Below are 10,680 nucleotides of genomic sequence, written 5' to 3' on the forward strand. Positions count from 1 at the left end.
AAGTACGTTGAACGTTTAGGTCAGGGTATAAATATTTTTTTTAAAAATCCAAAAGTCATAAAAGTATTTTTCAAAAAAAATCCAAATAGTTTTACATGAAAAAACAATGCAATTAAAAAAATCCTCAAATCGACGGCCTGACGCGACGATGAGCCTCACAAGTCACAACCTATCACCTACAAGTAGCTTTCTCCCCCGTCAGTCGTCACCACTCCGCCAACGCACCACGCATCCCAGTTGGTCTTAGGCTACTCTCAGCTCAGAGACTAGCTAGCTGTCGTAGACATGGCTTCCGGCACCTCGGCGGCGGCGTTGCTCCTCCCACTTGTCTTGGTGCTCTTCGCCGCCGGTAAGTGTTGCACGTACGAAACAAGCATTATTGCATGGACGGAACGGCGGCTGCGCTAAAACTTACACATACTCCATTTAGCAGCTAGTGCAAGACGAGCTGACGACGGCGCCATCGAATTCTCGCCGCCGAGAGCGCGCCGTGCTGGCCCGGTGCCCGTTGATGGAGTAGTCCGGGCGGAGAAGGAGAACTGCCCGCTGATTCGGGTGCCGAGCCTCGTGGACGCGTGCCGCAGTGCCCCCGGCCTCCCCGCCTGCGCGGCGCAGTGCGTCGTCTACCACTACCGCGGCGGGTACTGCGACATGCTGCCCCACGGCAGGCCCGGCGACTGCTACTGCACCAACTGCCTAGTCACCACCCAGGCGTAATGAAGCCACCATCTAGGCTGGCCGGCGGAGTCGCCTCGCCATGTCTCGGTCTCCGACGGATGATATATGATCGGAGCTGGCAAACCATCAGGGCCAGGGGAAAAATACTTATTAGTTGAGTCCTACTATTTTTTACATATCTGCATTTTGAGCTACTACTTGGGACCGTGGTTCTTCGTCAATTGATGGTGTCTCTTCCTTTCTCATTCATTTCCTAATATTATTGATCTGCAAGGCGATCGAGTTTAGTTTATGTTTAGATTCTTTATTTAGTGAAATGAATGAATTAATAAAAGAAAACAGCGTTGGATGGTTGTACGTATTCCGGCATTTGCCAGCTGAACTAGAAGAGAAGCCACATATATTATATATATGTTCAGATTTAGGTCCTCCGATCCTAAGGTAAAATGATAAAGTTATGAGATTCTAAAATTCAGCTACCCACTCGAAACTTGGCACGCGGAGAGATTCTCACAATTCCAAGCCAATAGCCACTATGAGAATAACAAGATCTACAAACACTCATTTTTTTTTAAAAAAAAAATCTAAAATCCAAACTCTACTCGACTATTTAGAATCATTACGAGAATGAGGTCCAAATAGGGTAAAATCATATATTAGCCAAGTTCATAAAATGGGTACTTTATGAAATAAAGAAAAAAAATGGATGATGATTTTTTTTTTCAAAACATATGAACCACTCGGGTTGAAAAGCAAATGGTTCCAATAGTAGTTGAGTGGGGACACATACAATCAATTTTCCAGATAAAGGAGAAAAACACATTTTTCCTTAAAAAATAACATTGACATTAGTTTGTATTAATGTGTTGGGTTATGATCCCCGGATGTCTCGAGGCACCGATTAGTTAGCAGGCCGAGCGGCCCACGATACATCAGCTAGCGACGGCCCGAACGACCGAGGCCTAGCTGAGCCAAGTGAACCAGGCTGGACGCTAAGGCCAGGGTCAACCACGACCCCTCCCTTCTGCCTTAAGCCGCATGACGCACGAGAGACTCACGACCTCTCCATCGTCCCGACCTCTGGGAGGAACGGGGAGAGATCAAACCCAGCCAAGCGTGCCCGCTCTAACAAGAATAGACACGCCGTACTTACCCCGCAAGGATAGAGGGGACAGCGGTCACCTCGATCCGGTCAGACGCCATCCCTATACCACGCAGCACAGACAAGACAACACCGCACGACGGTGGTTGCCAGTACGACAACCCACCGTCCAAATACGATCCTACAAGACACATGTACGATTCTACCCACCATGGGATGGGATCCTTGACGGATGCCTTGACTTAGAGGCCATCTAAACCAACGGGAGCCATGACCCCAAAGCTCGGGATCGTGGCCTCTCACTCCACAAGCTAACTGGATGCTCGGTGAGCTGGGGGCGACCACCAACTCCTATACGGCGCCCCCAGAACATCAGGAGACGATGACGAAGACCACGACGGAGACCACGTCGCACAGGATGGCTGGCGAACCACAACCGTGCCAACAGTGCCGCCATGGTCGATACAGTTGCACCACGCCACACCTTACCGTGACGTGGGCACAAGACCATGAGGACAACCATGCCCGGACGTGCACCACATGATGATGTAACTTGCAAGCCAAGATAGCTAGGCCCCTCCCTCAGGCTCACGACCCCTCGATCGGGAGAACCTTCTTCTTTATACGTGCCCTGGCCCCGAACTTCTTCTTTATACTTGCAGTCCATCTCCTAGCTCTAGCTCTCATACCTCTTCCACCATTCTTGCACCCCCTATTGTAAGAACTTCAGAGCATTCAAGCGAGGAACACGTACTCGATCATCTCTGAGACTGGACGTAGGGCTCCGGTTGAACCAGTATAAATCCTCGTATCTTTTGGATGCTACCATCGTCTCCCTAGAGCAGCGTGACAATCGTATAAGTTTACTAGTCCGGATTACAAAACACCAACATAATGGCTGTGCATCCCCCTCCCCAACAGACAATGAGATACTAATTGAAATTAGCTTGCTTCTCCTCTAGGTCCAGCACGAGCGCCGCCGCCTTCGCCACTGCCATCCATCGCCGCCACACTAATCCTAATCCTCTCCTCTTCTTCTCCGGTAGATGCCCCGCCACCGACACTGACCAACCGGCCTTTCCCACCACCCAACAGGTGGCGCCCTCGCCACCCCACCCTCCGCCGTTGTCTCAAGTCTCGACTACGACCACCGGCGGTCCGACAACCTCCTCGGCTACCCCTTCTAAGCGCAGAGAGTATAGAGACCCTCGAAACTCCGAACCCTAACACCACCACCTACTTCATCTCTAGTGGCAACGACGACAGGTGAGTTCATTTGCATTTTTTTGTCTTTTATTAGTGTGTGCGTGCTGAAGCCTTTCCACACACGCATGCGAAAAAAAACATTTGGAAAGTTGTTATGAGGGCCCTCAAATTTGAGAGGGCTCCTAAATCCCCCAACCAAGGTCATATCCGAGCCCTCATCTCATTTCGAGTGTTTAAAACGCAAAAATCGTTCACCTCCTATGCGACCCCCGACGGACGAGGGTGCCTCATTTCTCGCTCCTCGTCCCCCACATCTGAGGGCCTCCGATCTAAAGCCTCATCCATCGAGCGGGCCAACAGCCGTCTTCACGCGCCGCCGGGGAGTTCTTCGACCTGGTATGTCCCTGTTCTCCTCTTCTCGTTGTTGTGCCATCCATGGCTGCCTTCTCAAAATAGCCTAGGTTCTAGATGGATGGGAGATGGGGATAAAAATGAGGGCTGGAATCTAAACCTAGGGACTCTCTCTGTAGAGGTGAAAACGGTATGGATATTTTCCGACCGTGTTCGCGACCGAATCCGTTTAGAGGGGTTCAGATCTGTCCGTATCCGAGTCCGGATATTCAACATCCGACACCGTATCCGTATCCGAATACTCAAATTACATATTTATGATGTCGATATCTAATCGTATCCTATCCAACATGGTTGACACAATCCGTATTTGAATCCGAATCCGAACAGAAATATAAAAATAAATATGATTTCAGTGATATCCGTTCGTATCGGATCCGTTCCACCCCTACGTTCCTGGGAGTAGGGGGCCATGAGGGAATGGACCCTTGGCGCAAGCCCTAAAAAATCCGTTTCGGCTGATTTGCTCGCGCCGGCTTTCTTCCCGCTCGCGACCGAAAGCCGCGCGCGCCGTCGCTTCCTCCGCTCGCTCGCGCTGCTTCCTCCCTGTCGACGCGCCGCTCGCATCCTCCGCCTTTTCGCGCGCGGACCTTCCCCTCCCCTGCATCTGGCTCGCGCGCGAGCCCCATCCACGTCCTCCCGCCAGCAAGGAGGACGGCGCCGCCTGGATCCGCCAGAGGTGACCGGTGCAGCCCGGTTCTTCCCTCTCCCCGGCTGCTTCCCCTACCGGGCGCCCCCTGGATCTGCTCGCGACCGGCGCTATCCTCCGTCATCGCGCTCGGCAGCAGCAGCATCTCTGCTCGGTCTGCTCGCGAGTCCGGAAGAGCCCGGCGCCGCATCTCTGCTCGCGAGCGGCCCCGCCATCCCCGTCCGCACGCTCGGCAGCAGCAGCACCACCAGCGGTACGTGCTTCCCCTAGATATGCATTGGATTGGTTGGACAGTGTACAACTCCAGATCAGGCCGGCGGCAGCGGGTTCCTCCGCCAGCCGACTGAAATTGGGTCTGTTTGGTTTGTTCTCAAGCAGAGCGTAGGCGTTCGAAGCAAACACGTCCACGCTACCTGCACTTTGGATGTTGCTGATGATGATTATGTCACGAACCTGGACTATCAATCTCTATTACAAGGGTAACTTGATACAATATCTGGAGAATCAGAGAGAGAGATTAGAATGGGAAGAGCAGGAATTAGGGTAGAAGAGCAAGAACAACAGGAGATGGTTTCTGGATAGAGATGTCTCGAGGAGGAAGACGAGTTCAGTATTCTGTTCCATGCCCCTTTCGGTTACAAGCCATGGCATATATCTGCCGACGGCCACACACGCACACCTACTGGCCAAGGCCCATGAGCATGCCGAGGCCCATGAGCACGCCGAGGCCCAGCACATGCCCGGGTCATGACATTCCCTCCCGCTTAAGCAGCAGCTTGCCCTCAAGCTGTGATCAACATGAAAGATTTTCTTGGATACCCGTAGCCTTCATGGGTCTTCAATCATCAGGTTGTAAAACTGAAGCTTGCTGTAGCATGCATGGGGGCATGCCAGAACGGCAATGACTGGAGGAGCATTCCCATCACGGCCAGCATCCCCTTGTAACCAGAAAGCAACGTCAAGTTTACTTAGCTGGCATCTTGTTCTCAGCAGCTCGACTGGTGGCATATCATCATCCACAAACATAGCTGCGCCTTTGATATAGAGCTGTTGTCCATGCTGCTGTCGCTGCAACCTCTGTGAATTTCCCAATTTATATTGTTGAAGCAGCTGCTCTTGCTGCTTTATTAAAAGCGCACTTGCATAAGCAGTATTTGGGAGAGGATTGGAATTGTCCTTCACTGAAAAATTCTCCGTCATGTCAAGAAAAATGAAGATCAGATGCTCCAGAATAGTACTGCAGTACTCTGATCCCAGCAAATGAAACTCATTGACCGCCTGCTGATCACCTCGGCCATCAGAAATTTCAGCAAGCACTTGCTCTTGATTACTAGTTTTGCATTGCCATGAGCCAGCAACTTTCCAACATCTCCCTTTAGCTGTACACAGCAACAAGCACCAGACAAGAATTTGCTCCCAGTAGTAACAATTGTTCCGACGGCCACACCACTCTTGTCTCCAAACAAACATTGCTGTCTGATTGATTGTATTTTGAGCCAACAAGACATAGCTTCTGGAAACTGAAGTTCTGTCAACTTGGAGCAACTCATTTCTCATTCCTGTAGGTGGTGGCCACGGTTTTAGCTCCGAAATACACAGAGAAGGCAATCCTGTAAACTGCAAGTGAACTTGTCTTTGCTGCCAAAACTCATGTAGATTCAGAAATGGCTGGATAGTTTCCAGAACTGAGCTCCCTGACAAAGCAGATGGAGGCCAAGAGATTGTCAACAACACAAGCACATCAGACTGACTGTACTGGTTTGCATCTGATAAAGCACCTTCACCAGCACCCATTCTCAGCTTACAGAGGCTTCTTTTGGAATACAGTAACAATATTGCTTCTGGTTCAATGTCCGTCCCCAAATACTAGAACTTGAATGCCATGTCACACTCCTGTCTGAATGCCAGATCAACCTGTGACTTGATCATGCTTCTTCTACCAGCAAAGTGTATTTTATCCAATAGCTTTGTATTGTCAGATTTTGCATGAGAGTGTACTCCAGCAACACTCCATTTTCGGACATTTGGAATTAGCAAAGTGAAGGGCAGCCGCCGCTCCTCCTCTTCCTTGCACTCGCACAGCTCAACAATCTCCATTGACAACCCTCTCAGCTCATCAGAAATATTAGGATTTGCTCTAGTCTTCAACAATAACTGAATGAAGTTGGTATACTCTCCGTAACAGCTCCCTGCAGATACAACATGGTGTAGAACTTTGTGTCCAGCTGAATGAGAAGCCTCCCCATCCTTGAGGTAAGCCTTCTGAAACTGATCCCTGGAGGCAGGCTTGCCGGCATAGAGAGACACTGAGAAATGTGCGGCGTCCTGGTCAGCAGCAAGGGCATGAAGCACCACGCCGGACGTCATGGCACTGCACAGGGAGACGAACAGAGGGTAGCTCGGCATTGCGTCGAACACCTTCAGGGCAGCACTGGGAGGGCGGCTAGCTTGCTCGAGCCTGCTGATGTGGTATCCTCGGTGTCGCTGCAGATGACGGTTGTCGCTGACGTGCTGGTCGTCAGCTTGGGGAACGCGGCCATGGAGACGACTGTGCGGGTGCGACGCAACCGTGGAGCTTGAGGACGGAGTGCGCCATCTCCGTGGCTATATCGATGGAGACGAGCGCGTCCCGGTCGAACTCGAAGGCGAAGTACTCCATATCCATGGTGGCTACGACAGAGACGAGCACGTCCTAATCGAGTTCGAGGGTGAGATGCGCTAGAGCCTTGTCCTTGTGGACGAAGATGAGCGCGGTGGTGCAGGCGGCGAAGTTGACAAACGGATGCACCCGCTTGGCAAGCCGCGAACGGTGCTGCATGAGCTCGCGCGCAAGCCCGCCTGGCTGCGGCGGCGGTACAAGCCTTCCGTGTAACACCCGCAGCCCTGAAGACGGCCGTGCTGGCGTGCGGCTCCCTCGTCGCCGTCTTGGTGATCTTCTTCGTTGGAGCGAGGTATGGCAGCGTCGGCACCCGGAAGGAGATGGCGACTGCGGTGATGGGTGGAGTCGACGCGGTTGTCGGTGCGGATGGCGTGGGCACTACTACGGTGGTGCACGCCGATGAAGGGGTCTCCTGGCCGACGGCGAGGGAGAGGAGTGCCCCATCATGCTTCTTGGTGATCTTCGTCGTCATGAGGTACGAGGCGACCAAGCCGCCGTCGACGAAGGAGGTGGCGCAGTAGTCGGAGTCGAGATGAATCCGATCGGTACGCCGAAGAGGAGAACAGGCGTGGCCGAGGACGCAGTAGGCGCGGATGGCGTGGTCGGGGTCGAGGTCATCGGTGGAGTGGGTGAAGCGGACGCAGCGGAGGTGAATCCGATGGTTACGCCAAAGAGGAGCACGGGTGCGGCCAAGGACGCTGTAGGCGTGGACGGCGCGGTCGGGGTCGAGGTCGCCAATGGAGTGGGTGAAGCGGAGGGCGCGGACGGCCGAATCGGTGACAATGCAGAGGCGCGACCCATCGCTGCCAGCTTCTCCTCCACGTACTGCCTCAACCCCGCCATCCTCTGAGAAAGGGAGGCAATGCTTGCGGCGAGCGAATCGGCGGCGGCGGAAGGTGGTGTGGTCGCTGATGAAGCCATGGGGCTCAAACGATTTGGGAAAAAAAATGAGGGTTCCCCAAATCAAAAGGCTCTGAATACCAAATGTCACGAACCTGGACTATCAATCTCTATTACAAGGGTAACTTGATACAATATCTGGAGAATCAGAGAGAGATTAGAATGGGAAGAGCAGGAATTAGGGTAGAAGAGCAAGAACAGCAGGAGATGGTTTCTGGATAGAGATGTCTCGAGGAGGAAGACGAGTTCAGTATTCTGTTCGATGCCCTTTCGGTTACAAGCCATGGCATATATCTGCCGACGGCCACACACGCACACCTACCGGCCAAGGCCCATGAGCATGCCGAGGCCCAGCACATGCCCGGGTCATGACAGATTACTCATCACAGCGCTACTTCCATCATGGCAATAAGAAAAATTTTACACACGTGCAGGCCATCAAAGCTCTTTACGTTGCTGTCTCTGTTCTTTTTATCCATTATTAGTTACTAGTTCCTACTGTCTCCGATCAATGGAGGTAGTGCATCTTAAATTCGCTGGGAAAACAGAATTTGCCATTGTTTTTTTAATTTCTTTATTTGTACTTTGAATTATATCATGCTGTAGTAGTAGTACGGTGCCGTCTTGTGTCATCAAACTTCAGTTAGCATTATATCACCAAAGTTCAGTTAGCTGTATATCGTCAAACTTCAGTTAGCTGTATATATTTTGGTTCCCTTGCTGGCTGCTGTTAAGGACTCGACTAGCTCAATTATATGTGTTGTTTTTTCTTTTGCACAGTTTGATACATGTCGCAGGGAGATAATTGGTCATTGGTGATGTCCGAGGACACTGAGGTTGATGGCATTGCAATTTTACCAATTGGTACTGAAACAAATGCTACTCAACCAAATGGTACTCAACCTAGTGCACCAAAGAGGAAGCAAATCCGTACTGCCAACTACTCTCAGGAGGAAGATCTCCAATTGTGTAGATCATGGAAGAACATAAGTTTGCATCCTATCACTGGAAATGAGCAACCTAGCAAGGCATATTGGAAGTGAATTCATGATAACTTTCATGCCAACAAAACATTTGCATCTAATAGGAATGAAAAATCTCTAGAGCATAGGTGGGGAATAATTCACAAGGAGTGTCAGAAATTTCAAGGCTTATTTGAGGAGGTTGAGCGTTGTCATCCTAGTGGAGTGCCATATGAGGAACATGTAAGAATTGTTTTCATTATGATATTGAATCATTTTATTTAGAATTTGTACTGACACATGTCTTCGATTTTAGTTGTTAGAGGCTCAGAATGCATATGCAAACAATGATCCAAAGAAGAAGGGGTTATGTTTCCTTCATTGTTGGTTGAAGATTAGACATTCCCAGAAGTTCACGCCCCCTACCACCAACAAGAGGCCTAGGGGAAGCAAGTCACCACCAACAATAGATGTGTTTGATTTAGTAGATGATGAGAGTAGAAAGAGTAAAACCTCTGACTCTTCCATGCCTAATGGTAAAAGGCCTATGGAAAGAAGCAAACAGAGAAGATGAAGAAAGGGGGGGGGGGGGGGGGGGGGGGGGGGGGGGGGGGGCAACAAACGAATTATGCAGGGTTGCTAGAAAAATTGCTTACAGAAAAAGAGAAATTATAGAGGATAGGTGGCAGGAGAACAAGATGATGGAAGAGCACAAGATATCGCTTGAAGAGCGCAAGTTATCACTTGAAGAGCGCAAGGTTGCAAATGAGAAGAAGAAGATGCTATGGGAGCAAGAACAAAAGATTATGTTTTGTGACCTCGACACATTGGAGCCCTCCCAGAAGACATATTTGATAGTAATGAGGGCTCAGATTGCAGCTGAAAAGAAGGCTGCCTTCAACAATGCTTTTGGTGGTAGCAGTGGAGGACATGAAGCTAGTGGTGAGTGGCGGAGGCTGAATTTGACAGATGTTTCATTGTGATATGCATGTTATGTTTTGGTGGGCGCGTCAATGGCGCAAGTTAGTTGTTTAGTTGTATTGTTGTACTTTACGTTTGATGATTATGTCATTTGATTTGCAAAGATGTTACGTACTATGTTGTGATCAAATGTCATCAAATTCTAACCAAATTTGTGTTTGAATTTAAATTTGAATATTTGGATTTTCATTCATATTTTTAAATATGAGACTTTAGAGTTATAGTTTAATTAAATTATTATATAGTGTGGTGTTCTCAAATACATATGCATATAGTGCATGAGAAAATAGAAGGAATTGAGAAGTAGGGGCTCTATTTTGAGATCCCTTGCTAGAGTTTAGTCTAGAAAATAGTGTACTCAAAAGTAGGAGCCCTTAAATAAAAAGTAGGAGTCCTATTTTGAGGGCTATTACTAGAATTGCTCTTAGCTGCTAATAATTATCTTCTTTTGATCTAAATAGGGCCAACTAATAGTGTAGCTAATTGTTAGTTGAATACCAACTAACAACTACTCCTATTTGACTAGCTAGTTGGGCCAAACCAGTTAACAGTAACTAATAGTTAGCTATCTATTATCAGCAATGAGCTATTAGCTAGCTAATTATTAGCGGCTAATAGAACCAAACAGGGCCTTAGTTATTCTTCATTAGCAATCAATCTGACCTTAACCATCCTCAGATAGTGTCGGTGCAGAAAGTGACCAACTAGTAAATATTTGTAGTTTTGATGTACGTTGTGATCGGAGGTGACCTAGCACTCAATAACACATGATTTATACTGGTTCGGGCAACGTGCCCTACGTCTAGTCGGGGTCAGTCGGTGACTCTATTCTTGAGCCCAGGTGCTCGAAGTCTGTAGTGGGGTTACAAACGAGAAAGAGAAAGGACGGGTGTTCAAGAGGTCCGGTCGGCTCCGACCAGAAGGGTTGCGGTCGAAACTTGGAGGTCCTGCGGTTGTGAGCTATCGATCTAGTGAGTCTGAACTTGAAGAAGTCGATCCCTTTTGGTTGGAGGGAGAGCATCCCCTTTTATAGATAAAGGGGATGGCTTTACAGGCGAGAGGGAGAGAGTATGGATGTTTCTAAGCCTTGTTGCCTGCGCTGATGAAGATTGGATCATGGTTGGCGCCCCCA

The 10,680-nt window shown here is 49.5% G+C and overlaps 2 protein-coding genes and 1 pseudogene across 2 annotated transcripts; 2 read left to right on the top strand and 1 right to left on the bottom strand.

The window, feature by feature from the left end:
• Window positions 1-227: 227 nt before the first annotated feature.
• On the top strand, window positions 228-889 carry LOC136462780 (uncharacterized). Its single transcript, XM_066461831.1, has 2 exons — window positions 228-349; window positions 434-889. Exons 1-2 carry the CDS (start codon window positions 286-288, stop codon window positions 715-717), a joined length of 348 nt encoding a protein of 115 aa, XP_066317928.1. The 5' UTR covers window positions 228-285; the 3' UTR covers window positions 718-889.
• A 5,023-nt stretch (window positions 890-5,912) lies between these two features.
• On the bottom strand, window positions 5,913-6,452 carry LOC136465198 (uncharacterized). Its single transcript, XM_066464034.1, has one exon. It carries the CDS (start codon window positions 6,450-6,452, stop codon window positions 5,913-5,915), a length of 540 nt encoding a protein of 179 aa, XP_066320131.1.
• A 1,941-nt stretch (window positions 6,453-8,393) lies between these two features.
• On the top strand, window positions 8,394-9,684 carry LOC136466697 (uncharacterized; annotated as a pseudogene).
• The last annotated feature ends 996 nt before the right edge of the window (window positions 9,685-10,680 follow it).

Source organism: Miscanthus floridulus, chromosome 7, assembly GCF_019320115.1.
Source record: "Miscanthus floridulus cultivar M001 chromosome 7, ASM1932011v1, whole genome shotgun sequence".
Taxonomy (NCBI): Eukaryota; Viridiplantae; Streptophyta; class Magnoliopsida; order Poales; family Poaceae; genus Miscanthus; species Miscanthus floridulus.